At 48.1% G+C, this 19,038-nt stretch overlaps 1 protein-coding gene across 1 annotated transcript; it reads left to right on the forward strand.

The window, feature by feature from the left end:
* Positions 1–3,147: 3,147 nt before the first annotated feature.
* On the forward strand, positions 3,148–16,841 carry LOC142483621 (uncharacterized). Its single transcript, XM_075583637.1, has 4 exons — positions 3,148–4,841; positions 9,140–9,221; positions 10,227–10,355; positions 13,435–16,841. Exons 1-4 carry the CDS (start codon positions 3,260–3,262, stop codon positions 15,044–15,046), a joined length of 3,405 nt encoding a protein of 1,134 aa, XP_075439752.1. The 5' UTR covers positions 3,148–3,259; the 3' UTR covers positions 15,047–16,841.
* Positions 16,842–19,038: the final 2,197 nt, after the last annotated feature.

Genomic DNA, 19,038 nt, shown 5'->3' on the forward strand with positions numbered 1-19,038 from the left:
GAAAAAGGAGGAGAGGGTGAGGGGAAAAAAGGGAGGAGAGGGTGGGGGAAAAAAAGGGAGGAGAGGGTGGGGGGAAAAAAGGGAGGAGAGGGTGGGGGCAAAAAGGGAGGAGAGGGTGGGGGCAAAAAGGTAGGAGAGGGATGGGGGGGCAAAAAGGGAGGAGAGGGTGGGGGGCAAAAAGGGAGGAAAGGGTGGGGGGAAAAAGGGAGGAGAGGGTGGGGGGGCAAAAAGGGAGGAGAGGGTGGGGGGCAAAAAGGAGGAGAGGGTGGGGGGCAAAAAGGGAGGAGAGGGTGGGGGGCAAAAAGGGAGGAGAGGGTGGGGGCAAAAAGGGAGGAGAGGGTGGGGGCAAAAAGGGAGGAGAGGGTGGGGGCAAAAAGGGAGGAGAGGATGGGGGCAAAAAGGGAGGAGAGGGTGGGGGCAAAAAGGGAGGAGAGGGTGGGGGGGGGAAAAGGGAGGAGAGAATGGGTGGAAAAAAGGGAGGAGAGGGTGGGGGGCAAAAAGGGAGGAGAGGGTGGGGGCAAAAAGGGAGGAGGGTGGGGGGAAAAAAGGGAGGAGGGTGGGGGAAAAAAGGGAGGAGAGGGTGGGGGAAAAAAAGGAAGGAGAGGGTGGGGGAAAAAAAGGGAGGAGAGGGTGGGGGGGGAAAAAGGGAGGAGAGGGTGGGGGAAAAAAAAGGGAGGAGAGGGGTGAGGGGGGGAAAAAGGGAGGATAGGGTGGGGGGGGGGGAAGGGAGGAGAGGGTGGGGGGGAAAGGGAGGAGAGGGGGGGGAAGGAGGAGAGGGTGGGGGGAAAAAGGAGGAGAGGGTGAGGGGAAAAAAGGGAGGAGAGGGTGGGGGGAAAAAAGGGAGGAGAGGGTGGGGGAAAAAAAGGGAAGAGAGGGTGGGGGAAAAAAAGGGAGGAGAGGGTGGGGAAAAAAAGGGAGGAGAGGGTGGGGGGAAAAAAGGGAGGAGAGGGTGGGGGCAAAAAGGGAGGAGAGGGTGGGGGCAAAAAGGTAGGAGAGGATGGGGGGGCAAAAAGGGAGGAGAGGGTGGGGGGCAAAAAGGGAGGAGAGGGTGGGGGCAAAAAGGGAGGAGAGGGTGGGGGCAAAAAGGGAGGAGAGAGTGGGGCAAAAAGGGAGGAGAGAGTGGGGCAAAAAGGGAGGAGAGGGTGGGGGGCAAAAAGGGAGGAGAGGGTGGGGGCAAAAAGGGAGGAAAGGGTGGGGGGGAAAAAGGGAGGAGAGGGTGGGGGGAAAAGGGAGGAGAGGGTGGGGGGGCAAAAAGGGAGGAGAGGGTGGGGGGCAAAAAGGGAGGAGAGGGTGGGGGGCAAAAAGGGAGGAGAGGGTGGGGGGCAAAAAGGGAGGAGAGGGTGGGGGGCAAAAAGGGAGGAGAGGGTGGGGGCAAAAAGGGAGGAGAGGGTGGGGGCAAAAAGGGAGGAGAGGGTGGGGGGGAAAAAGGGAGGAGAGAATGGGTGGAAAAAAGGGAGGAGAGGGTGGGGGGCAAAAAGGGAGGAGAGGGTGGGGGCAAAAAGGGAGGAGAGGGTGGGGGCAAAAAGGGAGGAGGGTGGGGGGCAAAAAGGGAGGAGGGTGGGGGGCAAAAAGGGAGGAGAGGGTGGGGGCAAAAAGGGAGGAGAGGGTGGGGGAAAAAAGGGAGGAGAGGGTGGAGGGGGAAAGGGAGGAGAGGGTGGGTGGGGAAAGGGAGGAGAGGGTGGGGGGGGGGGGGAAGGAGAAGGTGGGGGGGAAAAGGGAGGAAAGGGAGGGGGGGACAGCGAGGAAAGGTAGGGGGGACAGGGAGGAGAGGGTGGGGGGGGAAGGGAGGAGAGGGTGGGGAGGGGGCAAGGGAGGAGAGGGGGGGAAAGGAGGAGGGGGGGGGAAAGGGAGGAGAGGGAGGGAAAGGGAGGAGAGGGCGGGGGGGTGGAAGGGAGAGGGTGGGGGGGGGGAAGGGAGGAGAGGGTGGGGGGGGAAGGAGGAGAGGGTGGGGGGGAAGGGAGGAGAGGGTGGGGAGTGGGGAAAGGGAGGAGAGGGGGGAAGGGAGGAGAGGGGGGGAAAGGGAGGAGAGGGCGGGGGGGTGGAAGGGAGAGGGCGGGGGGTGGAAGGGAGGAGAGGCGGGGGGTGGAAGGGAGGAGAGGGCGGGGGGGTGGAAGGAGGAGAGGGCGGGGGGTGGAAGGGTGGAGAGGGCGGGGGGAAAGGGAGGAGAGGGCGGGGGGGAAAGGGAGGAGAGGGCGGGGGGGAAAGGGAGGAGAGGGCAGGGGGGAGGGAGGAGAGGGCGGGTGGAAGAAGAGAGGAGAGGGCGAGGGGGGGTAAGGAGGAGAGGGCGGGGGGGGGGGAAAGGGAGGAGAGGGCGGGGGGGGAAAGGGAGGAAAGGGCGGGGGGGAAAGGGAGGAGAGGGCAGGGGGAGGAAGGGAGGAGAGGGCATGGGGAAAGGGAGGAGAGGGCGAGGGGGGGGAGAGGCAGGGGGGGAAAGGGTGGAGAGGGTGGGGGGGGGGAAAGGGAGGAGAGGGCAGGGGGGGAAAGGGAGGAGAGGGCGGGGGGAGGAAGGGAGGAGAGGGCGGGGGGAGGAAGGAGGAGAGGGCGGGGGGAGGAAGGGAGGAGAGGGCGGGGGGAGGAAGGGAGGAGAGGGCGGGGGGAGGAAGGGAGGAGAGGGCGGGGGAGGGAGGAGAGGGCGGGGGGAGGAGGGGAGGGCGGGGGAGGGAGGAGAGGGCGGGGGAGGAAGGGAAGGAGTATACAGCAGGGGTGCACAAACTGTTCTCCCTGCGCCCCCCTGCCTGCTCTCCCCCACTGCTCCCCCCCCCCCCCCTTCTCGGTTTCGGCATCAAATGACGCCGCGGGTCATGTGACATCACGTTGCCATGGTGACAAGGCGCTGGAAGCCAAGATAAGTGACGTTACAGAGGCTTTGCGCTGTCCCCGGCATCTGTAACCGCTGAGCCACCCCCAGAAAATCTCGTGCCCCCCAGTTTGCGCACCCCTGGTATACAGTATGAAGTTGAGCTATAGGAGGGAATTACTGCACTTTGTTCATGGGTCTGTTCCAGAGTTATAGCAATAAATACATTCCCAGTCATGATTATCTTGTAAAATACACTGCACTCCTGTATCTGGTTACATACCCAAATGAGCACAGCTAATATGAGCACAGATAGGTGAGAGGCGGCTAATTCATATAGAGACACTGAATACCTCAGCCAGGACCTTCCAGGGTTAACAGCCAAGTAGCTCAAAAACTCCCCGCCCCTGTGTGCTGAATAATAAGGGACTTCCTGTTTCATTCCTGTTTCTGGTTTCAAGCATGGCGTCTGCTGATCTGAGAGAGGAGCTAACCTGCCCCATCTGCCTGAGCATTTATACCCAGCCTGTAATGCTGAGATGTGGGCATAACTTCTGCCAGGGCTGTATTGGGAGTGTGTGGGATTCCCAGGAGGGATCTGGAGTTTATACCTGTCCTGACTGCAGAGCAGAGTTTCAGGAGCGTCCTGCACTGCAGAGGAACCTGAAGCTGTGTAACATAGTGGAGCGTTTCCTTTCTACTCAGCCAGAGCAGGAGGAGGCTGTGATCTTCTGCACTTACTGTGACTCCTCTGTACCTGCTGCTAAAACCTGTGTGCTGTGTGACGCCTTCCTGTGTGACAAACACCTAAAGAGACACAGCAAGTCAGTGGGACACGTCTTAACAGACCCCACCACGTCTCTGGAGAACAGAAAATGCTCCATCCACATGGAGCCCCTGAAGTATTACTGCTCTGAGGATGTTGCCTGTGTCTGTGTGTCCTGCTGCGTGTTTGGGGAGCACAGGGGACACCAGGTGGAGCTGCTGAATGAGGCCTCTGAGAAGAAGAAGGTGAAACTGAGAAATGTGTTGGAGAAACTGACCTCAGAGAGACAGGGGACTGAGAAAACAGCCCAGAGTCTGCAGGAACAGAAGAGAGAAATGCAAGAAAAAGCAGCCGGGTTAACAGACCGAGTCACTGCCCTGTTTAGGGACATCAGGGCACAGCTGGAAGTCCTAGAGAAGCGAGTCCTGAGTGAGATCACCAGGCAGGAAGAGCAGGTTTCTCTCCGAGTCTCTGATCTAATCCAGCAGCTGGAAATAAAGAGGGACGAGCTGTCCAGGGAAATGCTTCACATTGAGGAGCTCTGCAACATCCCTGACACATTATCTGTACTTAAAGAAAGTTATGATAAGGAGAAAAGCAATGACCGCTGTAATGAGGGCTGGGATGGTGACAGTGATACGGATGTTACTGATTGTCTGGACGAAGCGCTGATCTCACTGACATTACACAATGGCCTTAAACGCTTTGCTGCTGGTTTGTTTGATATAAAGGGAAAGAGCGGGTTCCATGTGCAGGAAGCTTCAGACATATTACTGGATGTAAATACAGCGGATAATTGGATAGATTTATCAGATGACCTGAAAACTGCCTCTGAATCCGGCACAAAACACCAACGTCCTGATGTACCAGAGCGGTTCCAAACATGTCAGGTGTTAAGCAGCTGCAGCTTTTCCTCAGCACAACATTACTGGGAAGTGCAGGTCAGTGAAGCAGGGGGTTGGTCTGTAGGGGTGGCCTATCCCAGTATAGAGAGAAAAGATACCGAATATGGGTCCTTTCTTGGACAGAATGATGTATCCTGGTGTCTGGATTGGATTGATAAAGATCTTGAAGCTGGTCACAACTCTGAATACAAAAGTGTAATCCCAGTTTTTACCCTGTTGGCCATTGGAATATACCTGGACTATGAGGCTGGGCGGCTGTCCTTTTATCAGCTGTGTGACCCGATCAGACACTTACACACCTTCACCGCCACCTTCACTGAGCCTCTTCATGCTGCGTTCTATATAGAGGCTGGTGGCTGCATCACAATCAAAAGCTAAAAATGTAAATGAGCGCTAATAGAGTAAGAAAAGTATATTTTCTGCAGCATACTGTATTGTACTGTGTGTTCCACGTCACGACACATTTCCATGACAACGGGACATCATGTGGTGACACATTTCCATGACAACGCGTCACCACATAACATTGCGGCATCATTTGACGCTGCAGGGGGAGGGGTGACCTGTTCGGGGCGCGCTGCTCCCTCAGTCCGGCACTGATGTTCCCTTAATACATTGGGCAACAGATTGGGGTATTTCCTGTCTTTGGGTCACGTGATCAATAAAAGAGCAGAGATTTCAACCTCCAATTACTGAAATCAGCAGGAATGGGGGGTTTTGGCCCCAGAAATGTCATTTTAATATTATAACAAATAGTGAGATTCAGTGCGATAGAAATCAGTGACCGGTCTGAAAGAGGATTATTTCAGCCTTACAGCTGCAGTAAGTTCTGTGTTAGCAATGTCCTCCCAGCGCACATTCACGTGATATTATTTTATTCACGTTTATTATCCGATTATTATTACAATTATTCTAATACACATGTACATTTCTATTCAGCTAGGTTTCTATGTTATAACTTCTTTGTGTTATTTGTTTTATCAATAAGACACCTTCTCTAGCACCAGAAAACACCCTGTATCCCATTCAACTTAATAGGCCATAAAGGTCTATATTTATTACGCAGGACTGGAAGGTGTTTTATTGAGTAGCACTGCTTAGTAAATACAGCCCTTTGTGTTACCCGTCACTGGGAATCCTGTAGTTCTCTACCTTATAAACCACGTATTACACTGCAGCCTGACCTGTTTTTCTAGAGAAAGCATCTTTATTACTTCCCATAATTATAAATAGGGGCACTTTGCCAGTGTTGATGTCAATCTTTTCATGCTTTCCTCTGGGATTCTAACCTATTCTCTCTAATTGGTAGATTTCCAGAGATCCTACACCTATTATACATTTTATATACTATTATTAGTAAATATTATATTATTAGGCTTCTGGGGTTTGAATGAACAATTAATGTCTTACTTTCACAGAAATAGAGGTTTGTGTCAATTGTGTGTAATTTACTGACTACGATCTATAATTAGACAATACAAATAAAATGATGGACATAGTAAGAAAGTTCTAGTCTCTTGTGTCTTGTCGCACACTTTCTGTCTGTCTGCAGCTTGTCTTAGAATCTTATAAACCACTTAGGCCAGATGCACAGAAGGGGCTGAGCTGCACATGAATGGGAGTAACGGCGTGCTGAAGCTTAGCACCATGTTGTGGATCTGGACCTAATTGCCCTCCAACCTTTACTGGTTCTCTAATTAAAGCGTCATTATTACCTCCCAAAAAATACATTGGGGACATTTTTCCAACGGAAAACGAGGTTCTGTAAAAATACTGATTACACGAGTAAAAAATCTAAATATTAAAAACATCTGTCTGAATTTATTTTTAAAAGCCAGCACCTCAATGTAACTGAATAAACATATTACTGTCATTAGTCCCCTGTGGTTGTAAGTGAGACCGTCCCCTTTATAAGTAATCTATCATAAACATGTTTGTTGCTTTTTGTGTGGCTGTGTGTTATTTTGTACTTTCCACAGGGATTCTTCCCTTTTCTTTCTAATTGGTAGAGTTTCCTGCCTATTATGTGTTTAAGCGTTTGTAGTTACTTTCATAGACCTAATGATGTGTGTGCTATTTGGTTTAATTCGCTGTATCTGATTTATAAGTAGACAATAAAGATAAAATGCTGCACATGGTAAGACGCTGTGCTGTCCTGTGTGTGTCTCACACTGTTTCTCAGGCTGCAGTGTGTATTACAATGCAGGGATTCCGGGGGTTGGGAGTTAACCCCTTTGGGATTTTGGTTGTGGATTGAACACGACATTTACATATCAGCTGCACTGTGTTTAGTAAGAAATAACACAATATATACACACGCCCATGGGCGGGCGGGTTGCCCTATGGGGCGATCTGTGTTGCCCCGGTGGGCCAGTGCGTCGGGGCGATGCTGCGGTCCCAGCAGCGGCGGCCGGTAGCTCCCCAGCTCCCTGACTGCATTACTCTCCCTCCTTGTGTGGGCGCCGAGGACCAACTTCCGCCCGAGGGCGCTGGGGAGTCCCCGTACCAACGCAGGACCGCTCCTCACCCTAAGGTAAGCGGGTGAGAGGGGGGTCTTATAGTGTTTGGAGCAGCATTCTCCTGCAGTGTCGCGTTGCCATGACAATGTGACACCACATGACGACATGTTGCCATGGAGACGTCATGACCCTGCAGGAGAAGGGCCGCTCTTTAAGGAATCTCCCGGGCCGGCTGGTAAGTACAATCCACCCCCAGCACACACCCAGATATCCAACCATGTGTGTGTAATACTGACCGGTAATAACCGCGCTCCCACAGCAATATCTTACAGTGGGATAAAGGCAGAGATTGCCCCGTATAACTACCCATCCGGGGCCACTTGTGCCTATTCCCTCCCGCGTTCCTTACATCTCCCCCAAAGCACAGTGACGGACTTATTCCTGCCCCCTCAGATAAGGCTGAGATTGCTGATGTCTGTATTGTGTTTTAACAATTCATCTTCTAAAATAATCTAATGTCTGATGTTCCTAAGAGAATTAAAATAACCCGCCAGTGTTTATTACCAGATTTAGGAGATACATGCAGGGCCGCCGGCTGATTTCCCAGGAGTACAGTTTTGACCGCCGCCCTCCCCCCCATCCCATCCCATGTCGGCAGCCTTGCGAGACCCCCCGCACTCTCATTCAATCCTGCTCGCTCAATCCCCCTCACCACATAACATTGCGGCATCATTTGACGCTGCAGGGGGAGGGGTGACCTGCCCGGGGCGCGCTGCTCCCTCGGTCCGGCACTGATGTTCCCTTAATACATTGGGCAGCAGATTGGTTTGTGTCAATTGTGTGTAATTTACTGACTACGATCTATAATTAGACAATACAAATAAAATGATGGACATAGTAAGAAAGTTCTAGTCTCTTGTGTCTTGTCGCACGCTTTCTGTCTGTCTGCAGCTTGTCTTAGAATCTTATAAACCACTTAGGCCAGATGCACAGAAGGGGCTGAGCTGCACATGAATGGGGGTAAGGGCGTGCTGAAGCTTAGCACCATGTTGTGGATCTGGGCCTAATTGACCTCCAACCTTTACTGGTTTTCTAATTAAAGCGTCATTATTACCTCCCAAAAAATACATTGGGGACATTTTTCCAGCGTAAAATTAGGTTCCATAAAATCAATACTGATTACTAAAGAGTAAAACAAGATTCAAAAATGTAATATTTGTCTGAATTTGATATTAAATGCCAGCACCTCAATGTAACTGAATAAACATATTGCTGACATTAGTTAAGTTTCGTTATAGGTGAGACTGTCCCCTTTATAATTAATCTATCATAAACCTACTGTATGTTGTTAATTTTGTCATTATTTTATACTTTCCACAGGTATTCTTCCCTTTTCTTTCTAATTGGTAGATTTTCCTGCCTATTATGTGTTTAAGCGTTGGCTTCTTTCATAGACATAATGATGTGTGCCCTATTTACTGTAGTTTCATTCACTGTATATTATTGTATTGTATTGTATGTCTTTATTTATATAGCGCCATTAGTGTACTTATAAGTAGACAATAAAGATAAAATGCTGCACATGGTAAGACGCTGTGCTGTCCTGTGTGTGTCTCACCCTGTTTGGCAGGCTGCAGTGTGTATTACAATGCAGGGATTCTGGGGGTTGGGTGTTAAACCCTTTGGGATTTTGGTTGTGGATTGAACACGACATTTACATATCAGCTGCACTTCGTTTTGTAAGAAATACACATAACATATTGAAAAAGGAAGCAGCTAAATGTATACACACACACAGATATGACAAACCATTTATCTCATCATCTCCCCCAAAGCACAGTGACGGACTTATTCCTGCTCCCACAGATAAGGCTGAGATTGCTGATGTCTGTATTGTGTTGTGTATTGTGTCCATTTCTGCTACAACGCTGCAGAGTCCTCAATAGCTGCTCCTCCCTACTGTAGATCTCCCATGTTCCGGAGTTCAAGGCGCTATTTAATACGTTTGGCTCTTTTTCAATAAATGTTACTAAACCAAAGAGCAGAGATGTGTTAAAGCTGCAGTCCCCATTTAAAGGTTAATTTATATTATGGAGATAGCAAAAGAATGGTTCTCACATATAAGTATATTATATAATATAAGCCTATTTTGCGTTCTATATCAGTTTGTACAGGTAAAGACGTTATAATCCTGATATATTTCTGTGTGCAGCTTGTGTGGTTTTTATCCTGATCCGTGGCAGCCATCTGCATCCATTCCTGGAACGGAAGTTTTTGGGGGCTCAGTATCTCAGGTATGAAAATACAAGGAACCAGCTCCACACACAGAGCGGGACCAGCAGTTTCCAAGGATAATTAACAAGCCGATTTTGTGAGTTGAGGGGTTTGGATTGCTGCTTTAACCCTTCAATTGCCTCCACCACAAAATAATACATTGTAGACTCCTCTGGCAGCAAAGGGTTAAGATTCCCTGAAAAAGAGCATTGGCATTTACATATACGCATCAAAAACACAAAACTACTGATCAATTTCCAAAAGAAGTTTCCTTTTCTTTAATTGCTTTAAAGTCACACGGTGTAAACGGTAGAGAGGTCTGTGTTTCCCAGGCAGGTTTAAGCGCTAGGCACCTTACATCCCATCCAATGGGCCAAAAACCGTAGCACTGCTTAGCGATTATGGCACAGAGGGGCCTATGTACCATTATATATTAAAAACATTTGTGCATCAACATTTCAGTGCAAACAAAGTAATACAAACCTTCCCACAATGCGCGTTGTATGTACAAAGACTTCACACCCGAGACGCATCATTTGCGAGTTGATATTATTTTTGCCGCGTCACGGCGAATACGATGGACACCATTTAAATGAAAACAGAATTGTGTATTTTCCAAGTATAACTAGTGTTGGTAAATATAAATTAGTGTAATTTTATTCAGAATAGCCACACTTTGCAAACACATTTTCCTAACCTGTATAAAGAAACCTCCCGGCTCCGTCAGACATTTTTGGGTTGATACATCGCAACTTCATTCTGCGCTAACTTCATTCTGCGCTAACACTATTAACCGTCTTTTTAAGGGTTTGTGCCAAGGTGAACGTGACGGACAATTGTGATGCATTTCCCGTTTGTTTCTTTTGGCGCGGAAATATTATTTTTCAGTACATACTTATTCACATCTGTATGCCCAGCCCGTCTTGCCTCCTTGCTCTTAACACACTCCCCTTACCCCTCCTTGGCACCCCCCATGCCCCTCGCCCTTCCTTGCACACCTCCTCCTGGCCTCCCCTTCCCACCAGCCCTCACCGGTCACAGATCCAGCCCTTGTTGTTCATGGGCCGCTTGCAGTTGCTGCAGTTGATGTGCAGAGTGGTGGATGCCTGGTTCAGGCAGCTGATTGCACTGCAGGTGCTCAGCTTGGTCACCTGGTTGGAGACGTTCCACAGCTTAAAGCGCTGAAGCAGGTCAATGTAGGACGTGAACCAATGCTCCTGGGAAAAGTGGGGAGACACAAAGCTTAACCACAACATGAAATGATGCAGCCACTGTAAGAGTTTGTATGCTAATGTCCATGTGTGGGCACTATTTTCAGAGTCAATAAAACACTATGGATCTGTATCTTTAACCTTCGGGACAATAAGGTATTCTCTTTAAGACGCAAACGCTCAGGGCTTTAAAACACTGGAGATACGTTACCGATAAGGACACCCGGAGGAGCCCAATATAACGGGGGGAAATAGGCATCAACAGTGGGGTGGGCACTGTACAGAATCATCTCTCACTCTGGGCCATAAGTAACTCTGACATTGAATTACCAGAGTGCGCCACATCACTAATAATCATAATAATAGCATGTTCTTGTATAGCGCTGCTAATTGTACGCAGCGCTTTACAGAGACATTTTGAAGGCACAGGTCCCTGCCCCGTGGAGCTTACAATCGATGTTTTTTTTGGTGCCTGAGGCACAGGGAGATAAAGTGACTTGCCCAAGGTCACAAGGAGCCGACACCGGGAATTGAACCAGGTTCCCCTGCAACAATCTTAGTGTCAGTCAGTGTCTTTACTCACTCCAAGAAATAGGGAAGCTTGGAGTTGGGTTACAATACGACAACATACCATGAGGGACCCAGTATGCAGGGCAATAAGGCACTCTGGGCCTGGTTTACTACCACATATTATTTAATAGGGAATAACAAAATATCAATAAGGCACTTGGAGATGGGTTGCTAGATAGCATCACACTAAGAGACTAACACCATGTTATAAGGCAGGGGTGCGCAGTTTCTGCGCTGCGCCCCCTGCCTGCCAGCCCCAGTGATCGCGCCCCCCTTTCCTGTGAACCGGCGTCAAATGACTCTGTGGATCACTGACTTCATGCAAGTGATTTATTTATTCACTTGTTTATTTCACTAATTTTTGCCACACTATTTTCACAGTTGAGTGACTGCGTTTGCGTCCTGGTTTATTATTTTTTTCTCTATTTCTCTTAAGACAAGCGAAAACCTTGTCATTTCTGGGAGCTGCATCGCCTTCACTTTGAAAGATTCATTTATTTATTCACTCGTCTATTTCACATTTCGTAATTAATTTGCGCTTGTTTCACCTCATTAAAAGGAAGTATGGCTAGCTTTGAGAACGCAAAAGTCGGTCTCGTCTGTCACAGGGAAGCAGCGAGAGAGCTAGTTGCCTAATTTAGTATTAAAGAGTGAAGTACGGTTTCAAGTCGCCAAGAGGTCTCAACACATAGTAACTAAGCTATTGGTACTCCCCTACAAATATAGGCAGGTGGTACTATGTTCCCCCCGTGACAACCATGGCCACCGACAAGATGTTGGGACTAGCGAAAGACCGTGTTTCTACTGGCCCCGAATGGCCCAAGATGTTGAAGAATACTGACAGAATTGCGGGCAGTGCGTACTCAGGAAAACCTGCCTACAAGGGCGGCGCTATCAGTATAACCATTACCTTCCCCTAAATCTGATTGAAGTATATTTGTTTGTATGTTTATGCTTGTTACATAGTTACATAGTAGATGAGGTTGAAAAAAGACAAAAGGCACTATTTACTAAACGTTGATAAGTGCCTTAACGCTCGCTAAGTGCACTTTTAACGCGACATTACCTGTGTAGCTATTCACAAAGCTTCGGTAACATGGCAATGTCGTTTGAAAACAGCTTTTAACGAGCGTTAGCGGTCTTCCTTTTACCAGCCGTGAGGCAGCTGAAAAAAATGCCCAAACTCGCATTTTTTGTTAAAAAAAAATCACATTTTGTTCTCGCTGCCTAAAGGGGGCGAGATCGGAATCGCATATGACAGAGTTTATTTTTACTAATTAGGATTGGATCTGGTGGTCTCTGGCACTGACCTGTATTCATTTCAGCTCCGGAGACCCCCGGCTTCAACCCCAGGTAATATAAATAAAATTACAGCCCAGCTTCATTACCTTAGTGGCAAACCACAAAGGTAATGAAGGGGTTAAATAACAGGAACTGCTTTGTTGATGGTAGGGGGGATGGGTGAAGCTTGCAGTTGCCCCAGAGTGGGAGGGTTGAGGTAGGAGTTAACCCCTTCAGTAACTTAGCAGTTACTACCAATAAGGTCATGCATGCATCTTTATTTATATAGCGCTATTTGTGTACACAGCGTGTCACAGCAGTAATACACATAATATAATACAACAATAATGGGAATAAGCACCTGACATAAAAGTAACATTAGGTGGAGTTCCTGCCCCGAAGAGCTTACAATCTAAGTGGTATAACGGGGTTAACCCCTCCTGTGAGGCCTAACCACCCACCCCCTCTACCGCCACCAACAACAAAACACAGGAACGGGCAAAAGTTCTATTAGCCAAATATTGCAAATATCGCTTTTGCCCATTCAGATATACAATACAGTGCAATTAAATACAATAATATAAAAAAATACTGTAACCATTTCATCCATTAATTGTCACGGTGCTTACCTAAGCCCTCAACAGGGACACAGATAGCCGCATTGGCAATCAATGGGCACCCTACTACCCATCCCTTCTACCCTCAACACCCCCTCCCCCCCCGCAACACATACAGTACAATAATGGGCAAAATCCCTGTTGTCCAGATCTGTATAATAGATGCGCATTTGCAATAAACTATTGGCCAGCATATAGTAAATAAAAGTTTTTCTTACCCCTGCCAGGATGAACGTCGACCTAGACCTCATCTTCGGCCTCCTGGTCCTCTTTCTGGCACCAACAGTAAAATAAAACAACTAACTCCTTAATCACCGTTGCGGTAAATAATCGCTATGATAATTAAAGGGTTAAACACCCCCACCCTCCCCCTCTAACCCACCCGAGAGGCCGAACCCCCCTCCCCGGGCAACTACCCCCATCCCCCACCTCATATGAGCACAGGGAGATGTGACTAATTCATTTAAAGACACTGAATACCTCAGCCAGGACCTTCCAGGGTTAACAGCCAAGTAGCTCAAAAACTCCCCGCCCCCTGTGTGCTGAATAATAAGGGACTTCCTGTTTCATTTCCTGTTTCTGGTTTCAAGCATGGCGTCTGCTGATCTGAGAGAGGAGCTAACCTGTCCCATCTGCCTGAGCATTTATACCCAGCCTGTGACACTGAGATGTGGGCATAACTTCTGCCAGGGCTGTATTGGGAGTGTGTGGGATTCCCAGGAGGGATTGGGAGTTTATACCTGTCCTGAATGCAGAGCAGAGTTTCAGGAGCGTCCTGCACTGCAGAGGAACCTGAAGCTGTGTAACATAGTGGAGCGTTTCCTTTCTACTCAGCCAGAGCAGGAGGAGGCTGTGATCTTCTGCACTTACTGTGACTCCTCTGTACCTGCTGCTAAAACCTGTCTGCTGTGTGACGCCTCCCTGTGTGACAAACACCTAAAGAAACACAGCAAGTCAGTGGGACACGTCTTAACAGACCCCACCACGTCTCTGGAGAACAGAAAATGCTCCATCCACAAGGAGCCCCTGAAGTATTACTGCTCTGAGGATGCTGCCTGTGTCTGTGTGTCCTGCTGCGTGTTTGGAGAGCACAGGGGACACCAGGTGGAGCTGCTGAATGAGGCCTCTGAGAAGAAGAAGGTGAAACTGAGAAATGTGTTGGAGAAACTGACCTCAGAGAGACAGGAGACTGAGAAAACAGCCCAGAGTCTGCAGGAACAGAAGAGAGAAATGCAAGAAAAAGCAGCCGGGGTAACAGACCGAGTCACTGCCCTGTTTAGGGACATCAGGGAACAGCTGGAAGTCCTAGAGAAGAGAGTCCTGAGTGAGATCACCAGGCAGGAAGAGCAGGTTTCTCTCCGAGTCTCTGATCTAATCCAGCAGCTGGAAATAAAGAGGGACAAGCTGTCCAGGGAGATGCTTCACATTGAGGAACTCTGTAGCATCCCTGATCCATTATCTGTACTTAAAGAAAGTTATGATAAGGAGAAAAGCAATGAGGGCTGTGATGGTGACAGTGATACGGATGTCACTGATTGTCTTGATGAGGCGCTGATCTCACTGACATTACACAATGGCCTTAAACGCTTTGCTGCTGGTTTGTTTGATATAAAGGGAAAGAGCGGGTTCCATGTGCAGGAAGCTTCAGACATATTACTGGATGTAAATACAGCGGATAATTGGATAGATTTATCAGATGACCTGAAAACTGCCTCTGATTCCGGCACAAAACACCAACGTCCTGATGTACCAGAGCGGTTCAATACAAATCAGGTGTTAAGCAGCTGCAGCTTTTCCTCAGCACAACATTACTGGGAAGTGGAGGTCAGTGAAGCAGGAGATTGGTGTGTAGGGGTGGCCTATCCCAGTATAGCGAGAAAATATAACGAATATGGGATCTTTCTTGGAGAGAATGATGTGTCCTGGTGTCTGGAATCGGCTTGTAAAGATCTTGAAGCTCGTCACAACTATGAATACATAAGTGTAATCCCAGTTTTTCCCCTGTTGGCCATTGGAATATACCTGGACTACGACGCTGGGCGGCTGTCCTTTTATCAGCTGTGTGACCCGATCAGACACTTACACACCTTCACCGCCACCTTCACTGAGCCTCTTCATGCTGCGTTCTTGATAGAGGCTGGTGCCTGCATCACAATCAAAAGCTAAAAATGTAAATGAGCGTTAATAGAGTAAGAAAAGTATATTTTCTGCAGCATACTGTATTGTACTGTCCCACGTCACGTGGCGACGTGTTTCCATGACAACGGGACATCATGTGGTGACACATTTTCATGGCAACGCGTCACCACATAACATTGCGGCATCATTTGACGCTGCAGGGGGAGGGGAGACCTGCCCGGGGCGCGCTGCTCCCTCGGTCCGGCACTGATGTTTCCTAAATACATTGGGCAACAGATTGGGTTATTTCCTGCCTTTGGGTCACGTGATCAATAAAAGAGCAGAGATTTCAACCTCCAATTACTGAAATGAGCAGGAATTGGGGGTTCTGGCCCCAGAAATGTCATTTTAATATTATGATAACAATTAGTGAGATTCAGTGCGATAGAAATCAGTGACCGGTCTGAAAGAGGATTATTTCAGCCTTACAGCTGCAGTAAGTTCTGTGTTAGCAATGACCTCCCAGCGCACATTCACGTGATATTATTTTATTCACGTTTATTATCCGTTTATTATTACAATTATTCTAATACGCATGTACATTTCTATTCAGCTAGGTTTCTATGTTATAACTTCTTTGTGTTATTTGCTTTAATAATAAGACACCTTCTCTAGCACCAGAAAACACCCTGTGTCCCATTCAACTTAATAGGCCATAAAGGTCTATATTTATTACGCAGGACTGGAAGGTGTTTTATTGAGTAGCACTGCTTAGTAAATACAGCCCTTTGTGTCACCTGTCACTGGGAATCCTGCAGTTCTCTACCTTATAAACCACGTATTACACCCCAGCCTGATCTGTTTTTCTAGTGAAAGCATCTTTATTACTTCCCATAATTATAAATAGGGGGCACTTTGCCAGTGTTGATGTCAATCTTTTCATGCTTTCCTCTGGGATTCTAACCTTTTCTCTCTAATTGGTAGATTTCCAGAGAGCCTACACATTATATAATTTATATATTATTATTAGTAAATATTATATTATTAGGCTTCTGGGGTTTGAATGAACAATTCATGTCTTATTTTCACAGAAATAGGTTTGTGTCAGTTGTGTGTAATTTACTGACTACGATCTATAATTAGACAATACAAATAAAATGATGGACATAGTAAGAAAGTTCTAGTCTCTTGTGTCTTGTCGCACACTTTCTGTCTGTCTGCAGCTTGTCTTAAAATCTTATAAACCACTTAGGCCATATGCACAGAAGGGGCTGAGCTGCACATGAATGGGGGTAACGGCGTGCTGAAGCTTAGCACCATGTTGTGGATCTGGGCCTAATTGCCCTCCAACCTTTACTGGTTTCTTAATTAAAGCGTCATTATCACCTCCCAAAAAATACATCGGGGACATTTTTCCAGCGGAAAATGAGGTTCTGTAAAAATACTGATTACACGAGTAAAAAATCTAAATATTAAACATCTGTCTGAATTTATTTTTAAATGCCAGCACCTCAATGTAACTGAATAAACATATTACTGGCAATAGTCCCCTGTGGTTATAAGTGAGACAGTCCCCTTAAAAGTAATCTATCATAAACATGTTTGTTGCTTTTTGTGTGGCTGTGTGTTATTTTGTACTTTCCACAGGGATTCTTCCCTTTTCTTTCTAATTGGTAGAGTTTCCTGCCTATTATGTGTTTAAGCGTTTGTAGTTACTTTCATAGACATAATGATGTGTGTGCTATTTGGTTTAATTCACTGTATATGATTTATAAGTAGACAATAAAGATAAAATGCTGCACATGGTAAGACGCTGTGCTGTCCTGTGTGTGTCTCACACTGTTTCTCAGGCTGCAGTGTGTATTACAATGCAGGGATTCTGGGGGTTGGGAGTTAACCCCTTTGGGATCTTGGTTGTGGATTGAACACGACATTTACATATCAGCTGCACTGTGTTTTGTAAGAAATACACATAACATAGATTTAAAAATAAAAAATATATATGCACACCCATGGGCGGGTTGGGGTTACCCCGGTGGGCGGTGGGTAGGGGCGGTGAGGCGGTGGCCGGTAGCTCCCCAGCTCCCTGACTGCATTACTCTCCCTCCTTGTGTGGTCGCCGAGGACTAACTTCCGCCCGAGGGCGCTGGGGAGTCCCCGTACCAACGCAGGACCGCTCCTCACCCTAAGGTAAGCGTGTGTATTGGGGTGAGAGGGGGGTGTTATATTCTTTGGAGCAGCATTCTCCTGCAGTGTCACATTGCCATGGCGACCCGACATCATATGAGGTTGCGTTGCCATGACAACGTGGCGTCACATGACGACACGTTGCCATGGAGACGTCATGACGCTGCAGGAGAAGGGCTGCTCTTTTAGAAATCGCCCGGGCCGGCAGGTAAGTACTCCTGCGCACACCCAGATATGACAAACCATGTGTGTGTAACACTGACCGGTAATAACCGCGTTCCCACAGCAATATCTTACAGTGGGATAAAGGCAGAGATTGCCCCGTATAACTACCCATCCGGGGTCACTTGTGCCTATTCCCTCCCGCGTTCCTTACATCTCCCCCAAAGCACAGTGACGGACTTATTCCTGCTCCCTCAGATAAGGCTGAGATTGCTGATGTCTGTATTGTGTTTTAACAATTCATCTTCTAAAATAATCTTTCCATGTCTGATGTTCCTAAGAGAATTAAAATAACCCACCAGTGTTTATTACCAGATTTAGGAGATACATGCAGGGGCGCCGGCTGATTTCCCAGGACTGGAGTTTTGACCGCCGCCCCCCCCCCCCCCCCCCTCCCTCCCACCCAAAGTTCAATACCACCCCACACACAAAATGCCACAACCTCCCCCCCCCCCCCCCATCCCCACACAATTCAATACTCTGCCCGCCACCCACCCCAATACACACACACCTCTCTCCCCAGCTGCTACCGGCCTCTCTCCCTCCGGCGCGTGCCAGAAGCTGGGCCTGTCCAGAAGTTGTCCTCAGCTTCTGGCGCGCCCCGGCAAAACAGAGGGAGGCCCGGCGGACACCAGAGGCCCGACGCGGGCGGGAGAGAGAGGCAGGAGCTTGGGAGAGCCGGTCCCCCCGCAGCCGCCGGGCTCTCACCCCCTGGGTACATTATACGTTGCACTTTTTAAAAAACAGCTAACACACAAATTGTAACTTTAGATCCCAGACAGCTGGCACTAGGGGTTAGGCCTCTTTTCTATCGCTGATGTTCATTTCAGATAAAAAGTGCTGTAGGAAAGAGGGTTTTTATAGCACAGGGCGACCTTTTCTGAGACACAGGTAACACTGGCCAGACACAGGGAGCATAATAAGTTTAAGGTTTATTATATGGGGACACAACAGCGTGGATTCCAACACCCAGGGCAGATATAACATACAGGGGAATGGTATGGGGGCAAATACTCACAGGACTGGTATCACAGTCCTAGTCATGGCAACGCGGCGTTTAACGATGCGCAGCCATATTGACAGAAGTTGCAGGGGGAGATGCCGGGAGGATGTCGGAAGGATGCCAGGAGATGTCTCCACCGAAGGTAAGTGCTAAATGTAAGAATGTTTTCTCCGTGCCTGGGAAAGTGTATTAGCGCTGATAAATATCAGTGGGCTGCTGCATTTGAAATAAATGAGCAGGAGTTAGATTGCCGACGCGCGCGTTTAACGTAGTGAACGCTTCCTCAGGGCGCGTGCGTCGGCAATCTAACTCCTGCACACGCGGGAAGCTCATTTATTTCAAATGCTGCAGCCCACTGATATTTATCAGCGCTAATACACTTTAGCTCCCTGCGTGTGTGCTTATCTATATGGGATCGCGCTTTACCACTGCATTGCGTGATCCTCTTACCTGAGGGGTCAATGGTTCAATCACTTCTGAGACAGGCAAGACAGGCAAGTCCTCGAACACATCAGCGCTGATATAACCAAGATATTATTTTATTCACGTTTATTATCCGTTTATTATTACAATTATTCTAATACACATGTGCGTTTCTATTCAACTAGGTTTCTATGTTATAACTTCA

This window comes from Ascaphus truei, unplaced genomic scaffold (genome assembly GCF_040206685.1).
Source record: "Ascaphus truei isolate aAscTru1 unplaced genomic scaffold, aAscTru1.hap1 HAP1_SCAFFOLD_3454, whole genome shotgun sequence".
In the NCBI taxonomy this organism is placed as follows: Eukaryota; Metazoa; Chordata; class Amphibia; order Anura; family Ascaphidae; genus Ascaphus; species Ascaphus truei.